Source organism: Oncorhynchus clarkii, unplaced genomic scaffold (assembly GCF_045791955.1).
Source record: "Oncorhynchus clarkii lewisi isolate Uvic-CL-2024 unplaced genomic scaffold, UVic_Ocla_1.0 unplaced_contig_4472_pilon_pilon, whole genome shotgun sequence".
In the NCBI taxonomy this organism is placed as follows: domain Eukaryota; kingdom Metazoa; phylum Chordata; class Actinopteri; order Salmoniformes; family Salmonidae; genus Oncorhynchus; species Oncorhynchus clarkii.
The window spans coordinates 374,587-392,754 of NW_027261108.1; the positions used below are offsets into that span (position 1 = coordinate 374,587).

At 47.5% G+C, this 18,168-nt stretch overlaps 1 protein-coding gene across 1 annotated transcript in view; it reads left to right on the top strand.

The window, feature by feature from the left end:
- Positions 1-18,168, top strand: part of LOC139404868 (unconventional myosin-X-like) — a 297,547-nt gene that overhangs the window by 233,806 nt on the left and 45,573 nt on the right. The window contains exons 25-26 of the mRNA XM_071147402.1: positions 941-1,184; positions 1,376-1,471. Of these exons, the coding sequence (XP_071003503.1) occupies positions 941-1,184; positions 1,376-1,471 (340 nt within the window). The remainder of the gene's footprint in view (positions 1-940; positions 1,185-1,375; positions 1,472-18,168) is intronic.

Genomic DNA, 18,168 nt, shown 5'->3' on the forward strand with positions numbered 1-18,168 from the left:
GGCTTCTGTTATGTTGTAGAGCTCCAGTAGTCTAGCAGGCTTCTGTTATGTTGTAGCGGACTAGTGCAGCAGGTTTCTGTTATGTTGTAGAGCTCCAGTAGTCTAGTACCCATATTCTTGGTTGGGGAGTGGACCTCTCTCTCTCTCTTTCCCTCTCTTTCTCTATTTCTCTCCCCCCCTCTCTCTCTCCCTCTCTCCTCTCTCTCTATTCCTCTCTCTCCCCTCTCTCTCTCCCCCTCTGTCTCTATTCCTCTCTCTCTCCTCTCTCTCCTCTATTTCTCTATCCCTCTCTCTCTCCACCGCTCTCTCTTTCCTATTTCTCTATTCCTCTCTCTCCCCCTCTCCTCTCTTTCTCTCCCCTCTCTCTCTCTCCTCTTTCTCTCCCTTCTAACTCCCTTCTCTCTCTCCTCTTTCTCTCCCTTCTAACTGCCTTCTCTCTCTCCCCCCTCTCTCTCCTCTCTCCTCTCTCTCCCTATTTCTCTATTTCTCTCTCTCTCCCCTCTCTCCTTATTCCCCTATTCCTCTCTCTACTCTCTCTTCCCTCTTTCTCTATTCCTCTCTCTCCCTTCTCTCTCTCCTCTTTCTCTCCCTTCTCTCTCTCCTATCTCTTCTCTCTCCCTATTTCTCTATTCCTCTCTCTCCCTATTTCTCTATTCCTCTCTCTCTCCTCTCTCCTTTCTCTCTCTCTCTCTCTCTCGCTCTCTCTCTCTCTCTCTCTCGCTCTCTCTCTCTCGCTCTCTCTCTCTCCCCTCTTTCTCTATTCCTCTCTCTCCTCTCTCTTCACTCTTTCTCTACACCCCCCATCTCTCTCGCTCAATTCAGTTCAATTTAATACACTTTATTGGCATGGAAAGTTAACTTCCAAACTTGCGTTGCCAAAGTAAACATATAACCAAGCTGGTGGAAGAAGAAAGGTAATGTGACAATCTCTCTCTCCCAGGTGGACTGATGATCCCGTGGCGACGGAGGTGGTGTGTGTTGAAGGACGAAACCTTCATGTGGTTCAGGGCTAAGCAGGACAGTCTGAAGAGTGGCTGGCTGTATAAGAAGGGAGGTGGCATGTCCACTCTGTCCAGACGGAACTGGAAGCTGCGCTGGTTTGTACTGAGAGACGATAAACTCATGTACTTTGAGAGCGACAGCGAAGAGAAACTGAGGGGGACCATCGACATCCGCTCCGCCAAGTAAGAGCCTGGCCTGTGTCCCAAATGGCACCCTATTCCCTATGTAGTGCACTACTTTTGATGCTATAGGCCCTTGTCAAAAATAGTGCACTAGTGTTCCATTTTGGACAGAGCCCTGGTGTCATTTCCGATGAAATGCAATGTTGGCCTACTGCAGCTAACCTAAATTCTCCAATTCCTGCTGTCTACAGGGACATAGTAGATAACCATGCCAAGGAGAATTCTCTGAACATTGTGACTGAAGAGAGAACCTACCACATCTACGCAGAGACTCCTGAAGATGCCAGGTATGTTCAGACAACGCCACACCGGCAGTCATGATTCATGACTGCAGTAATATTCTACATGACTGTTGAGTCACGGTAATATCCTCTTATGCACTCTGTACATGCCTTAGTAGTAGCCGACCCAACTCACTAATGACCATCAGGTACTAACGGCCTGGTACTCAGGGCTCTATTGCTCCTCCATCAGGTCCTAATGGCCTGGTACTCAGGAATCAATTGTCCCTCCATCAGGTCCAAATGGCCTGGTACTCGGGGCTCTAATGTCCCACCATCAGGTCATATTGGCCTGGTACTCAGGGCTCTATTGTCCCTCCATCAGGTCCTAATGGCCTGGTACTCAGGGCTCTATTGTCCCTCCATCAGGTCCTAATGGCCTGGTACTCAGGGTTCTACTGTCCCTCCATCAGGTCCTAATGGCCTGGTACTCAGGACTTTATTGTCCCTCCATCAGGTCCTAATGGCCTGTTACTCAGGGCTCTATTGTCTCTCCATCAGGTCCTAATGGCCTGGTACTCAGGGCTATATTGTCCCTCCATCAGGTCCTAATGGCCTGGTACTCAGGGCTCTATTGTCCCTCCATCAGGTCCTAACTGCCTGGTACTCAGGGCTCTAATGTCACACCATCAGGTTCTAACTGCCTGGTACTCAGGGCTCTATTGTCCTTCCATCAGGTCCTAACTGCCTGGTACTCAGGGCTCTATTGTCCCTCCATCAGGTCCTATTGGCCTGATACTCAGGGCTCTATTGTCCCTCCATCAGGTCCTAGTGGCCTGGTACTCAGGGTTCTATTGTCCTTCCATCAGGTCCTAACTGCCTGGTACTCAGGGCTCTATTGTCCTTCCATCAGGTCCTAACTGCCTGGTACTCAGGGCTCTATTGTCCCTCCATCAGGTCCTATTGGCCTGATACTCAGGGCTCTATTGTCCTTCCATCAGGTCCTAACTGCCTGTACCAGGCTCTATTGTCCTTCCATCAGGTTCTAACTGCCTGGTACTCAGGCCTCTATTGTCCCTCTATCAGGTCCTTATGGTCTGGGACTCAGGGCTCTATTGTCCCTCCACAACCTTCTCAAATCCTCAATAGTCTATAGTCGCATCATGCAGCCCTTATATACACTACTGGTCAAAAGTTTGGACACACCTACTCATTCCAGGGGTGTTCTTTATTTGACTATTTTCTACATTTTAGGATAATAGACATCAAAACTATGAAATAACATGTATGGAATCATGTAGTAACCCAAAAAGTCTTAAACAAATCTAAATATATTATATATTGGAGATTTTTCAAAGTAGCCACCCTTTGCCTTGATGACAGCTTTGCACACTCTTGGAATTCTCTCAAACAGCTTAATGCGGAATGCTTTTCCAACAGTCTTGAAGGAATTCCCACATATGCTGAGCACTTGTTGGCTGCTTTTCCATACTCAGCAGTCCAACTCATCCCAAACCATCACAATTGGGTTAAGGTCACGAGATTGTGGAGGCCAGGTCATCTGATGCAGCACTCCATAACTCTCCTTCTTGGTCAATTAGCCCCTACACAGCCTGGAGGTGTGTTGGGTCATTGTCCTGTTGAAAAACTCTAGCCCTCTCCTCCAGACTCTAACCCTCTCCTCCAGACTCTAACCCTCTTTCTCCAGACTCTAGTCCTCTTCTGTCCAGTCTCTATCCCTCTCCTCCAGACTCTAACCCTCTTTCTCCAGACTCTCGCTCTCTTCTGTCCACGGTCGAGTCTACAACTCCATGGAACTATAGAATCAGACAGAAGTCTGTTAGACACATGCCATTTACACAGAGTAGCTGGTAGATGGGTCTGTTAGTAGCTGGTAGATGGTTCTGTTAGTAGATGGGTCTGTTAGTAGCTGGTAGATGGGTCTGTTAATAGATGGGTCTGTTAGTTGCTGGTAGATGGTTCTGTTAGTAGATGGGTCTGTTAGTAGCTGGGTCTGTTAGTAGGTGGTAGATGTGTCTGTTAGTATATGGGTATGTTAGTAGATGGTAGATGGGTCTGTTAGTAGATGGTAGATGGGTCTGTTAGTAGATGGGTCTGTTAGTAGATGGGTCTGTTAGTAGATGGTAGATGGGTCTGTTAGTAGATGGTAGATAGGTCTGTTAGTAGATGGGTGTATTAGTAGTTGGTAGATGGGTCTGTTAGTAGATGGTAGATGGGTCTGTTAGTAGCTGGGTCTGTTAGTAGATGGGTCTGTTAGTAGATGGGTCTGTTAGTTGTATTACCCCTAGTGGTTCACCAGTGTTGTATTACCCCTAGTGGTCCACAAGTGTTGTATTACCCCTAGTGGTTCACCAGTGTTGTATAGATGTTGTATTACCCCTAGTGGTCCACCAGTGTTGTATTACCCCTAGTGGTCCACCAGTGTTGTATTACCCCTAGTGGTCCATCAGTGTTGTATTACCCCTAGTGGTCCAACAGTGTTGTATTACCCCTAGTGGTCCACCAGTGTTGTATTACCCCTAGTGGTCCACCAGTGTTGTATTTCCCCTAGTGGTCCACCAGTGTTGTATTACCCCTAGTGGTCCACCAGTGTTGTATTACCCCTAGTGGTCCACCAGTGTTGTATTACCCCTAGTGGTCCACCAGTGTTGTATAGATTTTGTATTACCCCTAGTGGTTCACCAGTGTTGTATTACCCCTAGTGGTCCACCAGGGTTGTATTACCCCTAGTGGTCCACCAGTGTTGTATTACCCCTAGTGGTCCACCAGTGTTGTATTACCCCTAGTGGTTCACCAGTGTTGTATTACCCCTAGTGGTCCACCAGTGTTGTATTACCCCTAGTGGTTCACCAGTGTTGTATTACCCCTAGTGGTCCACCAGTGTTGTATTACCCCTAGTGGTCCAGCAGTGTTGTATTACCCCTAGTGGTCCACCAGTGTTGTATTACGTCTAGTGGTCCACCAGTGTTGTATATATGTTGTATTACCCCTAGTGGTCCACCAGTGTTGTATTACCCCTAGTGGTCCACCAGTGTTGTATTACCCCTAGTGGTCCATCAGTGTTGTATTACCCCTAGTGGTTCACCAGTGTTGTATAGATGTTGTATTACCCCTAGTGGTTCACCAGTGTTGTATTACCCCTAGTGGTCCACCAGTGTTGTATTACCCCTAGTGGTCCCCCAGTGTTGTATTACCCCTAGTGGTCCACCAGTGTTGTATAGATGTTGTATTACCCCTAGTGGTCCACCAGTGTTGTATTACCCCTAGTGGTCCACCAGTGTTGTATTACCCCTAGTGGTCCACCAGTGTTGTATTACCCCTAGTGGTCCACCAGTGTTGTATTACCCCTAGTGGTCCACCAGTGTTGTATTACCCCTAGTGGTCCACCAGTGTTGTATTACTCCTAGTGGTCCACCAGTGTTGTATTACCCCTAGTGGTCCACCAGTGTTGTATAGATGTTGTATTACCCCTAGTGGTTCACCAGTGTTGTATTACCCCTAGTGGTCCACCAGTGTTGTATTACCTCTAGTGGTCCCCCAGTGTTGTATAGATGTTGTATTAGCCCTAGTGGTTCACCAGTGTTGTATTACCCCTAGTGGTCCACCAGTGTTGTATTACCCCTAGTGGTCCACCAGTGTTGTATTTCCCCTAGTGGTCCACCAGTGTTGTAGTACCCCTAGTGGTCCACCAGTGTTGTAGTACCCCTAGTGGTCCACCAGTGTTGTATAGATGTTGTATTTCCCCTAGTGGTCCACCAGTGTTGTATAGATGTTGTATTTCCCCTAGTGGTCCCCCAGTGTTGTATAGATGTTGTATTACCCCTAGTGGTCCACCAGTGTTGTATTACCCCTAGTGGTCCACCAGTGTTGTATTACCCCTAGTGGTTCACCAGTGTTGTATTACCCCTAGTGGTCCACCAGTGTTGTATTACCCCTAGTGGTCCACCAGTGTTGTATTAGCCCTAGTGGTCCACCAGTGTTGTTTTACCCCTAGTGGTCCACCAGTGTTGTATTACCCCTAGTGGTCCACCAGTGTTGTATAACCCCTAGTGGTCCACCAGTGTTGTATTACCCCTAGTGGTCCCCCAGTGTTGTATTACCCCTAGTGGCCCACCAGTGTTGTATTACCCCTCGTTGTCCACCAGTGTTGTATTACCCCTAGTGGTCCACCAGTGTTGTATAGATGTTGTATTACCCCTAGTGGTCCACCAGTGTTGTATTACCCCTAGTGGTCCACCAGTGTTGTATTACCCCTAGTGGTCCACCAGTGTTGTATAGATGTTGTATTACCCCTAGTGGTCCACCAGTGTTGTATTACCCCTAGTGGTCCACCAGTGTTGTATTACCCCTAGTGGTCCACCAGTGTTGTATTACCCCTAGTGGTCCACCAGTGTTGTATTACCCCTAGTGGTCCACCAGTGTTGTATTACCCCTAGTGGTCCCCCAGTGTTGTATTACCCCTAGTGGTCCACCAGTGTTGTATAGATGTTGTATTACCCCTAGTGGTCCACCAGTGTTGTATTACCTCTAGTGGTCCACCAGTGTTGTATAGATGTTGTATTACCCCTAGTGGTCCACCAGTGTTGTATTACCCCTAGAGGTCCACCAGTGTTGTATTACCCCTAGTGGTCCACCAGTGTTGTATAGATGTTGTATTACCCCTAGTGGTCCACCAGTGTTGTATTACCCCTAGTGGTCCACCAGTGTTGTATTACCCCTAGCGGTCCACCAGTGTTGTATTACCCCTAGTGGTCCACCAGTGTTGTATTACCCCTAGTGGTCCACCAGTGTTGTATTACCCCTAGTGGTCCACCAGTGTTGTATCACCCCTAGTGGTCCACCAGTGTTGTATTACCCCTAGTGGTCCACCAGTGTTGTATAGATGTTGTATTACCCCTAGTGGTCCACCAGTGTTGTATTACCCCTAGTGGTCCACCAGTGTTTAATTACCCCTAGTGGTGCACCAGTGTTGTATTACCCCTAGTGGTTCACCAGTGTTGTATTACCCCTAGTGGTTCACCAGTGTTGTTTTACCCCTAGTGGTCCACCAGTGTTGTAATACCCCTAGTGGTCCACCAGTGTTGTATAGATGTTGTATTACCCCTAGTGGTCCACCAGTGTTGTATTACCCCTAGTGGTCCACCAGTGTTGTATTACCCCTAGTGGTCCACCAGTGTTGTATTACCCCTAGTGTTCCACCAGTGTTGTATAGATGTTGTATTACCCCTAGTGGTCCACCAGTGTTGTATTACCCCTAGTTGTCCACCAGTGTTGTATAGCTGTTGTATTACCCCTAGTGGTCCACCAGTGTTGTATTACCCCTAGTGGTCCACCAGTGTATTATTACCTCTAGTGGTCCCCCAGTGTTGTATAAATGTTGTATTACCCCTAGTGGTCCACCAGTGTTGTATTACCCCTAGTGGTTCACCAGTGTTGTATAGATGTTGTATTACCCCTAGTGGTTCACCAATGTTGTATAGATGTTGTATTACCCCTAGTGGTTCACCAGTGTTGTATTACCTCTAGTCGTCCTCCAGTGTTGTATAGATGTTGTATTACCCCTAGTGGTCCACCAGTGTTGTATTACCCCTACTGGTCCCCCAGTGTTGTATTACCCCTAGTGGTCCACCAGTGTTGTATATATGTTGTATTACCCCTCGTTGTCCACCAGTGTTGTATTACCCCTAGTGGTCCACCAGTGTTGTGTTACCCCTAGTGGTCCACCAGTGTTGTATTACCCCTAGTGGTCCACCAGTGTTGTATTACCCCTAGTGGTCCCCCAGTGTTGTATTACCCATAGTGGTCCACCAGTGTTGTATTACCCCTCGTTGTCCACCAGTGTTGTATTACCCCTAGTGGTCCACCAGTGTTGTATAGATGTTGTATTACCCCTAGTGGTTCACCAGTGTTGTATAGATGTTGTATTACCGTGTTGTATTACCCCTAGTGGTCCACCAGTGTTGTATTACCCCTAGTTGTCCACCAGTGTTGTATAGCTGTTGTATTACCCCTAGTGGTCAACCAGTGTTGTATTACCCCTAGTGGTCCACCAGTGTTGTATTACCCCTAGTGGTCCACCAGTGTTGTATTACCCCTAGTGGTCCACCAGTGTTGTATTACCCCTAGTGGTCCACCAGTGTTGTATTACCCCTAGTGGTACACCAGTGTTGTATTACCCCTAGTGGTCCACCAGTGTTGTTTTACCCCTAGTGGTCCACCAGTGTTGTATTACCTCTAGTGGTCCCCCAGTGTTGTATAGATGTTGTATTACCCCTAGTGATCCACCAGTGTTGTATTACCCCTAGTGGTCCACCAGTGTTGTATTACCCCTAGTGGTCCACCAGTGTTGTATTACCCCTAGTGGTTCACCAGTGTTGTATAGATGTTGTATTACCTCTAGTGGTCCCCCAGTGTTGTATAGATGTTGTATTACCCCTAGTGGTTCACCAGTGTTGTATAGATGTTGTATTACCCCTAGTGGTTCACCAGTGTTGTAATACCCCTAGTGGTTCACCAGTGTTGTATAGATGTTGTATTACCTCTAGTGGTCTCCCAGTGTTGTATAGATGTTGTATTACCCCTAGTGGTTCACCAGTGTTGTATTACCCCTAGTGGTTCACCAGTGTTGTATTACCCCTAGTGGTCCACCAGTGTTGTATTACCCCTAGTGGTCCACCAGTGTTGTATTACCCCTAGTGGTCCACCAGTGTTGTATTACCCCTAGTGGTCCACCAGTGTTGTATTACCCCTAGTGGTCCACCAGTGTTGTATTACCCCTAGTGGTCTACCAGTGTTGTATTACCCCTAGTGGTCCACCAGTGTTGTATTACCCCTAGTGGTCCACCAGTGTTGTATTACCCCTAGTGGTCCACCAGTGTTGTATTACCCCTAGTGGTCCACCAGTGTTGTATTACCCCTAGTGGTCCACCAGTGTTGTATTACCCCTAGTGGTCCACCATTGTTGTATTACCCCTAGTGGTCCACCAGTGTTGTATAGATGTTGTATTACCCCTAGTGGTCCACCAGTGTTGTATTACCCCTAGATGTCCACCAGTGTTGTATTACCCCTAGTGGTTCACCAGTGTTGTATTACCCCTAGTGGTCCACCAGTGTTGTATAGATGTTGTATTACCCCTCGTTGTCCACCAGTGTTGTATTACCCCTAGTGGTCCACCAGTGTTGTATTACCCCTAGTGGTCCACCAGTGTTGTATAGATGTTGTATTACCCCTAGTGGTCCACCAGTGTTGTATTACCCCTCGTTGTCCACCAGTGTTGTATTACCCCTAGTGGTCCACCAGTGTTGTAATACCCCTAGTGGTTCACCAGTGTTGTATTACCCCTGGTGGTCCACCAGTGTTGTAGTACCCCTAGTGGTACACCAGTGTTGTAGTACCCCTAGTGGTCCACCGGTGTTGTATTACCCCTAGTGGTTCACCAGTGTTGTATTACCCCTAGTGGTCCACCAGTGTTGTAGTACCCCTAGTGGTCCACCAGTGTTGTATAGATGTTGTATTACCCCTAGTGGTTCACCAGTGTTGTATTACCCCTAGTGGTCCACCAGTGTTGTATTACCCCTAGTGGTCCAGCAGTGTTGTATTACCCCTAGTGGTCCACCAGTGTTGTATTACATCTAGTGGTCCACCAGTGTTGTATAGATGTTGTATTACCCCTAGTGGTCCACCAGTGTTGTATTACCCCTAGTGGTCCACCAGTGTTGTAATACCCCTAGTGGTCCACCAGTGTTGTATAGATGTTGTATTACCCCTAGTGGTCCACCAGTGTTGTATTACCCCTAGTGGTCCACCAGTGTTGTATAGATGTTGTATTACCCCTAGTGGTCCACCAGTGTTGTATTACCCCTAGTGGTCCACCAGTGTTTAATTACCCCTAGTGGTCCACCAGTGTTGTATTACCCCTAGTGGTTCACCAGTGTTGTATTACCCCTAGTGGTTCACCAGTGTTGTTTTACCCCTAGTGGTCCACCAGTGTTGTAATACCCCTAGTGGTCCACCAGTGTTGTATAGATGTTGTATTACCCCTAGTGGTCCACCAGTGTTGTATTACCCCTAGTGGTCCACCAGTGTTGTATTACCCCTAGTGGTCCACCAGTGTTGTATTACCCCTAGTGGTCCACCAGTGTTGTATTACCCCTAGTGGTCCACCAGTGTTGTATAGATGTTGTATTACCCCTAGTGGTCCACCAGTGTTGTATTACCTCTAGTGGTCCACCAGTGTTGTATAGATGTTGTATTACCCCTAGTGGTCCACCACTGTTGTATTACCCCTAGTGGTCCACCAGTGTTGTATTACCCCTAGTGATCCACCAGTGTTGTATAGATGTTGTATTACCCCTAGCGGTCCACCAGTGTTGCAATACCCCTAGTGGTCCACCAGTGTTGTATTACCCCTAGTGGTCCACCAGTGTTGTATTACCCCTAGTGGTCCACCAGTGTTGTATTACCCCTAGTGGTCCACCAGTGTTGTATTACCCCTAGTGGTCCACCAGTGTTGTATAGATGTTGTATTACCCCTAGTGGTCCACCAGTGTTGTATTACCCCTAGTGGTCCACCAGTGTTTAATTACCCCTAGTGGTCCACCAGTGTTGAATTACCCCTAGTGGTTCACCAGTGTTGTATTACCCCTAGTGGTTCACCAGTGTTGTTTTACCCCTAGTGGTCCACCAGTGTTGTAATACCCCTAGTGGTCCACCAGTGTTGTATAGATGTTGTATTACCCCTATTGGTCCACCAGTGTTGTATTACCCCTAGTGGTCTACCAGTGTTGTATTACCCCTAGTGGTCCACCAGTGTTGTTTTACCCCTAGTTGTCCACCAGTGTTGTATAGCTGTTGTATTACCCCTAGTGGTCCACCAGTGTTGTATTACCCCTAGTGGTCCACCAGTGTTGTATTACCTCTAGTGGTCCCCCAGTGTTGTATAGATGTTGTGTTACCCCTAGTGGTCCACCAGTGTTGTATTACCCCTAGTGGTTCACCAGTGTTGTATAGATGTTGTATTACCCCTAGTGGTTCACCAATGTTGTATAGATGTTGTATTACCCCTAGTGGTTCACCAGTGTTGTATTACCTCTAGTGGTCCTCCAGTGTTGTATAGATGTTGTATTACCCCTAGTGGTCCACCAGTGTTGTATTACCCCTAGTGGTCCCCCAGTGTTGTATTACCCCTAGTGGTCCACCAGTGTTGTATATATGTTGTATTACCCCTCGTTGTCCACCAGTGTTGTATTACCCCTAGTTGTCCAGCAGTTTTGTATAGATGTTGTATTACCCCTAGTGGTCCACCAGTGTTGTATTACCCCTCGTTGTCCACCAGTGTTGTATTACCCCTAGTGGTCCACCAGTGTTGTATTACCCCTATTGGTCCACCAGTGTTGTATTACCCCTAGTGGTCGACCAGTGTTGTATTACCCCTAGTGGTCCCCCAGTGTTGTATTACCCATAGTGGTCCACCAGTGTTGTATTACCCCTCGTTGTCCACCAGTGTTGTATTACCCCTAGTGGTCCACCAGTGTTGTATAGATGTTGTATTACCCCTAGTGGTTCACCAGTGTTGTATAGATGTTGTATTACCCCTAGTGGTCCACCAGTGTTGTATTACCCCTAGTGGTCCACCAGTTTTGTATTACCCCTAGTTGTCCACCAGTGTTGTATAGCTGTTGTATTACCCCTAGTGGTCAACCAGTGTTGTATTACCCCTAGTGGTCCACCAGTGTTGTATTACCCCTAGTGGTCCACCAGTGTTGTATTACCCCTAGTGGTCCACCAGTGTTGTATTACCCCTAGTGGTCCACCAGTGTTGTATTACCCCTAGTGGTCCACCAGTGTTCTATTACCCCTAGTGGTCCACCAGTGTTGTTTTACCCCTAGTGGTCCACCAGTGTTGTATTACCTCTAGTGGTCCCCCAGTGTTGTATAGATGTTGTATTACCCCTAGTGGTTCACCAGTGTTGTATTACCTCTAGTGGTCCACCAGTGTTGTATAGATGTTGTATTACCTCTAGTGGTCCCCCAGTGTTGCATAGATGTTGTATTACCCCTAGTGGTCCACCAGTGTTGTATAGATGTTGTATTACCCCTAGTGGTTCACCAGTGTTGTATTACCCCTAGTGGTTCACCAGTGTTGTATAGATGTTGTATTACCTCTAGTGGTCCCCCAGTGTTGTATAGATGTTGTATTACCCCTAGTGGTTCACCAGTGTTGTATTACCCCTAGTGGTCCACCAGTGTTGTATTACCCCTAGTGGTCCACCAGTGTTGTATTACCCCTAGTGGTCCACCAGTGTTGTATTACCCCTAGTGGTCCACCAGTGTTGTAGTACCCCTAGTGGTCCACCAGCGTTGTATTACCCCTAGTGGTCTACCAGTGTTGTATTACCCCTAGTGGTCCACCAGTGTTGTATTACCCCTAGTGGTCCACCAGTGTTGTATTACCCCTAGTGGTCCACCAGTGTTGTATTACCCCTAGTGGTCCACCAGTGTTGTATTACCCCTAGTGGTCCACCAGTGTTGTATTACCCCTAGTTGTCCACCAGTGTTGTATTACCCCTAGTGGTCCACCAGTGTTGTATAGATGTTGTATTAACCCTAGTGGTCTACCAGTTTTGTATTACCCCTAGTTGTCCACCAGTGTTGTATTACCCCTAGTGGTTCACCAGTGTTGTATTACCCCTAGTGGTCCACCAATGTTGTATAGATGTTGTATTACCCCTCATTGTCCACCAGTGTTGTATTACCCCTAGTGGTCCACCAGTGTTGTATTACCCCTCGTTGTCCACCAGTGTTGTATTACCCCTAGTGGTCCACCAGTGTTGTAATACCCCTAGTGGTTCACCAGTGTTGTATTACCCCTGGTGGTCCACCAGTGTTGTAGTACCCCTAGTGGTACACCAGTGTTGTAGTACCCCTAGTGGTCCACTGGTGTTGTATTACCCCTAGTGGTTCACCAGTGTTGTATTACCCCTAGTGGTCCACCAGTGTTGTAGTACCCCTAGTGGTCCACCAGTGTTGTATAGATGTTGTATTACCCCTAGTGGTTCACCAGTGTTGTATTACCCCTAGTGGTCCAGCAGTGTTGTATTACCCCTAGTGGTCCACCAGTGTTGTATTACATCTAGTGGTCCACCAGTGTTGTATAGATGTTGTATTACCCCTAGTGGTCCACCAGTGTTGTAATACCCCTAGTGGTCCACCAGTGTTGTATAGATGTTGTATTACCCCTAGTGGTCCACCAGTGTTGTATTACCCCTAGTGGTCCACCAGTGTTGTATTACCTCTAGCGGTCCACCAGTGTTGTATTACCCATAGTGGTCCACCAGTGTGGTAATACCCCTAGTGGTCCACCAGTGTTGTATTACCCCTAGTGGTCCACCAGTGTTGTATTACCTCAAGTGGTCCACCAGTGTTGTATTACCCCTAGTGGTCCACCAGTGTTGTATAGATGTTGTATTACCCCTAGTGGTCCACCAGTGTTGTATTACCCCTAGTGGTCCACCAGTGTTTAATTACCCCTAGTGGTCCACCAGTGTTGAATTACCCCTAGTGGTTCACCAGTGTTGTATTACCCCTAGTGGTTCACCAGTGTTGTTTTACCCCTAGTGGTCCACCAGTGTTGTAATACCCCTCGTGGTCCACCAGTGTTGTATAGATGTTGTATTACCCCTATTGGTCCACCAGTGTTGTATTACCCCTAGTGGTCTACCAGTGTTGTATTACCCCTAGTGGTCCACCAGTGTTGTTTTACCCCTAGTTGTCCACCAGTGTTGTATAGCTGTTGTATTACCCCTAGTGGTCCACCAGTGTTGTATTACCCCTAGTGGTCCACCATTGTTGTATTACCTCTAGTGGTCCCCCAGTGTTGTATAGATGTTGTGTTACCCCTAGTGGTCCACCAGTGTTGTATTACCCCTAGTGGTTCACCAGTGTTGTATAGATGTTGTATTACCCCTAGTGGTTCACCAATGTTGTATAGATGTTGTATTACCCCTAGTGGTTCACCAGTGTTGTATTACCTCTAGTGGTCCTCCAGTGTTGTATAGATGTTGTATTACCCCTAGTGGTCCACCAGTGTTGTATTACCCATAGTGGTCCCCCAGTGTTGTATTACCCCTAGTGGTCCACCAGTGTTGTATTACCCCTAGTGGTCCACCAGTGTTGTATTACCCCTAGTGGTCCACCAGTGTTGTATTACCCCTAGTGGTCCACCAGTGTTGTATTACCCCTAGTGGTCCACCAGTGTTGTATTACCCCTAGTTGTCCACCAGTGTTGTATTACCCCTAGTGGTCCACCAGTGTTGTATAGATGTTGTATTACCCCTAGTGGTCCACCAGTTTTGTATTACCCCTAGTTGTCCACCAGTGTTGTATTACCCCTAGTGGTTCACCAGTGTTGTATTACCCCTAGTGGTCCACCAATGTTGTATAGATGTTGTATTACCCCTCGTTGTCCACCAGTGTTGTATTACCCCTAGTGGTCCACCAGTGTTGTATTACCCCTAGTGGTCCACCAGTGTTGTATAGATGTTGTATTACCCCTAGTGGTCCACCAGTGTTGTATTACCCCTCGTTGTCCACCAGTGTTGTATTACCCCTAGTGGTCCACCAGTGTTGTAATACCCCTAGTGGTTCACCAGTGTTGTATTACCCCTGGTGGTCCACCAGTGTTGTAGTACCCCTAGTGGTACACCAGTGTTGTAGTACCCCTAGTGGTCCACCGGTGTTGTATTACCCCTAGTGGTTCACCAGTGTTGTATTACCCCTAGTGGTCCACCAGTGTTGTAGTACCCCTAGTGGTCCACCAGTGTTGTATAGATGTTGTATTACCCCTAGTGGTTCACCAGTGTTGTATTACCCCTAGTGGTCCAGCAGTGTTGTATTACCCCTAGTGGTCCACCAGTGTTGTATTACATCTAGTGGTCCACCAGTGTTGTATAGATGTTGTATTACCCCTAGTGGTCCACCAGTGTTGTAATACCCCTAGTGGTCCACCAGTGTTGTATAGATGTTGTATTACCCCTAGTGGTCAACCAGTGTTGTATTACCCCTAGTGGTCCACCAGTGTTGTATTACCTCTAGCGGTCCACCAGTGTTGTATTACCCATAGTGGTCCACCAGTGTTGTATTACCCCTAGTGGTCCACCAGTGTTGTATTACCCCTAGTGGTCCACCAGTGTTGTATTACCTCTAGTGGTCCACCAGTGTTGTATTACCCCTAGTGGTCCACCAGTGTTGTATAGATGTTGTATTACCCCTAGTGGTCCACCAGTGTTGTATTACCCCTAGTGGTCCACCAGTGCTTAATTACCCCTAGTGGTCCACCAGTGTTGAATTACCCCTAGTGGTTCACCAGTGTTGTATTACCCCTAGTGGTTCACCAGTGTTGTTTTACCCCTAGTGGTCCACCAGTGTTGTAATACCCCTAGTGGTCCACCAGTGTTGTATAGATGTTGTATTACCCCTATTGGTCCACCAGTGTTGTATTACCCCTAGTGGTCTACCAGTGTTGTATTACCCCTAGTGGTCCACCAGTGTTGTATTACCTCTAGTGGTCCCCCAGTGTTGTATAGATGTTGTGTTACCCCTAGTGGTCCACCAGTGTTGTATTACCCCTAGTGGTTCACCAGTGTTGTATAGATGTTGTATTACCCCTAGTGGTTCACCAATGTTGTATAGATGTTGTATTACCCCTCGTTGTCCACCAGTGTTGTATTACCCCTAGTGGTCCACCAGTGTTGTATTACCCCTAGTGGTCCACCAGTGTTGTATTACCCCTAGTGGTCGACCAGTGTTGTATTACCCCTAGTGGTCCCCCAGTGTTGTATTACCCATAGTGGTCCACCAGTGTTGTATTACCCCTCGTTGTCCACCAGTGTTGTATTACCCCTAGTGGTCCACCAGTGTTGTATAGATGTTGTATTACCCCTAGTGGTTCACCAGTGTTGTATAGATGTTGTATTACCCCTAGTGGTCCACCAGTGTTGTATTACCCCTAGTGGTCCACCAGTTTTGTATTACCCCTAGTTTTCCACCAGTGTTGTATAGCTGTTGTATTACCCCTAGTGGTCAACCAGTGTTGTATTACCCCTAGTGGTCCACCAGTGTTGTATTACCTCCTAGTGGTCCACCAGTGTTGTATTACCCCTAGTGGTCCACCAGTGTTCTATTACCCCTAGTGGTCCACCAGTGTTGTTTTACCCCTAGTGGTCCACCAGTGTTGTATTACCTCTAGTGGTCCCCCAGTGTTGTATAGATGTTGTATTACCCCTAGTGGTTCACCAGTGTTGTATTACCTCTAGTGGTCCACCAGTGTTGTATAGATGTTGTATTACCTCTAGTGGTCCCCCAGTGTTGTATAGATGTTGTATTACCCCTAGTGGTTCACCAGTGTTGTATAGATGTTGTATTACCCCTAGTGGTTCACCAGTGTTGTATTACCCCTAGTGGTTCACCAGTGTTGTATAGATGTTGTATTACCTCTAGTGGTCCCCCAGTGTTGTATAGATGTTGTATTACCCCTAGTGGTTCACCAGTGTTGTATTACCCCTAGTGGTCCACCAGTGTTGTATTACCCCTAGTGGTCCACCAGTGTTGTATTACCCCTAGTGGTCCACCAGTGTTGTATTACCCCTAGTGGTCCACCAGTGTTGTAGTACCCCTAGTGGTCCACCAGTGTTGTATTACCCCTAGTGGTCTACCAGTGTTGTATTACCCCTAGTGGTCCACCAGTGTTGTATTACCCCTAGTGGTCCACCAGTGTTGTATTACCCCTAGTGGTCCACCAGTGTTGTATTACCCCTAGTGGTCCACCAGTGTTGTATTACCCCTAGTGGTCCACCAGTGTTGTAGTACCCCTAGTTGTCCACCAGTGTTGTATTACCCCTAGTGGTCCACCAGTGTTGTATAGATGTTGTATTACCCCTAGTGGTCCACCAGTTTTGTATTACCCCTAGTTGTCCACCAGTGTTGTATTACCCCTAGTGGTTCACCAGTGTTGTATTACCCCTAGTGGTCCACCAATGTTGTATAGATGTTGTATTACCCCTCGTTGTCCACCAGTGTTGTATTACCCCTAGTGGTCCACCAGTGTTGTATTACCCCTAGTGGTCCACCAGTGTTGTATAGATGTTGTATTACCCCTAGTGGTCCACCAGTGTTGTATTACCCCTCGTTGTCCACCAGTGTTGTATTACCCCTAGTGGTCCACCAGTGTTGTAATACCCCTAGTGGTTCACCAGTGTTGTATTACCCCTGGTGGTCCACCAGTGTTGTAGTACCCCTAGTGGTACACCAGTGTTGTAGTACCCCTAGTGGTCCACCGGTGTTGTATTACCCCTAGTGGTACACCAGTGTTGTATTACCCCTAGTGGTCCACCAGTGTTGTAGTACCCCTAGTGGTCCACCAGTGTTGTATAGATGTTGTATTACCCCTAGTGGTTCACCAGTGTTGTATTACCCCTAGTGGTCCAGCAGTGTTGTATTACCCCTAGTGGTCCACCAGTGTTGTATTACATCTAGTGGTCCACCAGTGTTGTATGGATGTTGTATTACCCCTAGTGGTCCACCAGTGTTGTATTACCCCTAGTGGTCCACCAGTGTTGTATTACCTCTAGCGGTCCACCAGTGTTGTATTACCCATAGTGGTCCACCAGTGTTGTATTACCCCTAGTGGTCCACCAGTGTTGTATTACCCCTAGTGGTCCACCAGTGTTGTATTACCTCTAGTGGTCCACCAGTGTTGTATTACCCCTAGTGGTCCACCAGTGTTGTATAGATGTTGTATTACCCCTAGTGGTCCACCAGTGTTGTATTACCCCTAGTGGTCCACCAGTGTTTAATTACCCCTAGTGTTCCACCAGTGTTGAATTACCCCTAGTGGTTCACCAGTGTTGTATTACCCCTAGTGGTTCACCAGTGTTGTTTTACCCCTAGTGGTCCACCAGTGTTGTAATACCCCTAGTGGTCCACCAGTGTTGTATAGATGTTGTATTACCCCTAGTGGTCCACCAGTGTTGTATTACCTCTAGTGGTCCACCAGTGTTGTATAGATGTTGTATTACCCCTAGTGGTCCACCACTGTTGTATTACCCCTAGTGGTCCACCAGTGTTGTATTACCCCTAGTGGTCCACCAGTGTTGTATAGATGTTGTATTACCCCTAGTGGTCCACCAGTGTTGTATTACCCCTAGTGGTCCACCAGTGTTGTATTACCCCTAGCGGTCCACCAGTGTTGTATTACCCCTAGTGGTCCACCAGTGTTGTATTACCCCTAGTGGTCCACCAGTGTTGTATTACCCCTAGTGGTCCACCAGTGTTGTATTACCCCTAGTGGTCCACCAGTGTTGTATAGATGTTGTATTACCCCTAGTGGTCCACCAGTGTTGTATTACCCCTAGTGGTCCACCAGTGTTTAATTACCCCTAGTGGTCCACCAGTGTTGTATTACCCCTCGTTGTCCACCAGTGTTGTATTACCCCTAGTGGTCCACCAGTGTTGTAATACCCCTAGTGGTTCACCAGTGTTGTATTACCCCTGGTGGTCCACCAGTGTTGTAGTACCCCTAGTGGTACACCAGTGTTGTAGTACCCCTAGTGGTCCACCGGTGTTGTATTACCCCTAGTGGTTCACCAGTGTTGTATTACCCCTAGTGGTCCACCAGTGTTGTAGTACCCCTAGTGGTCCACCAGTGTTGTATAGATGTTGTATTACCCCTAGTGGTTCACCAGTG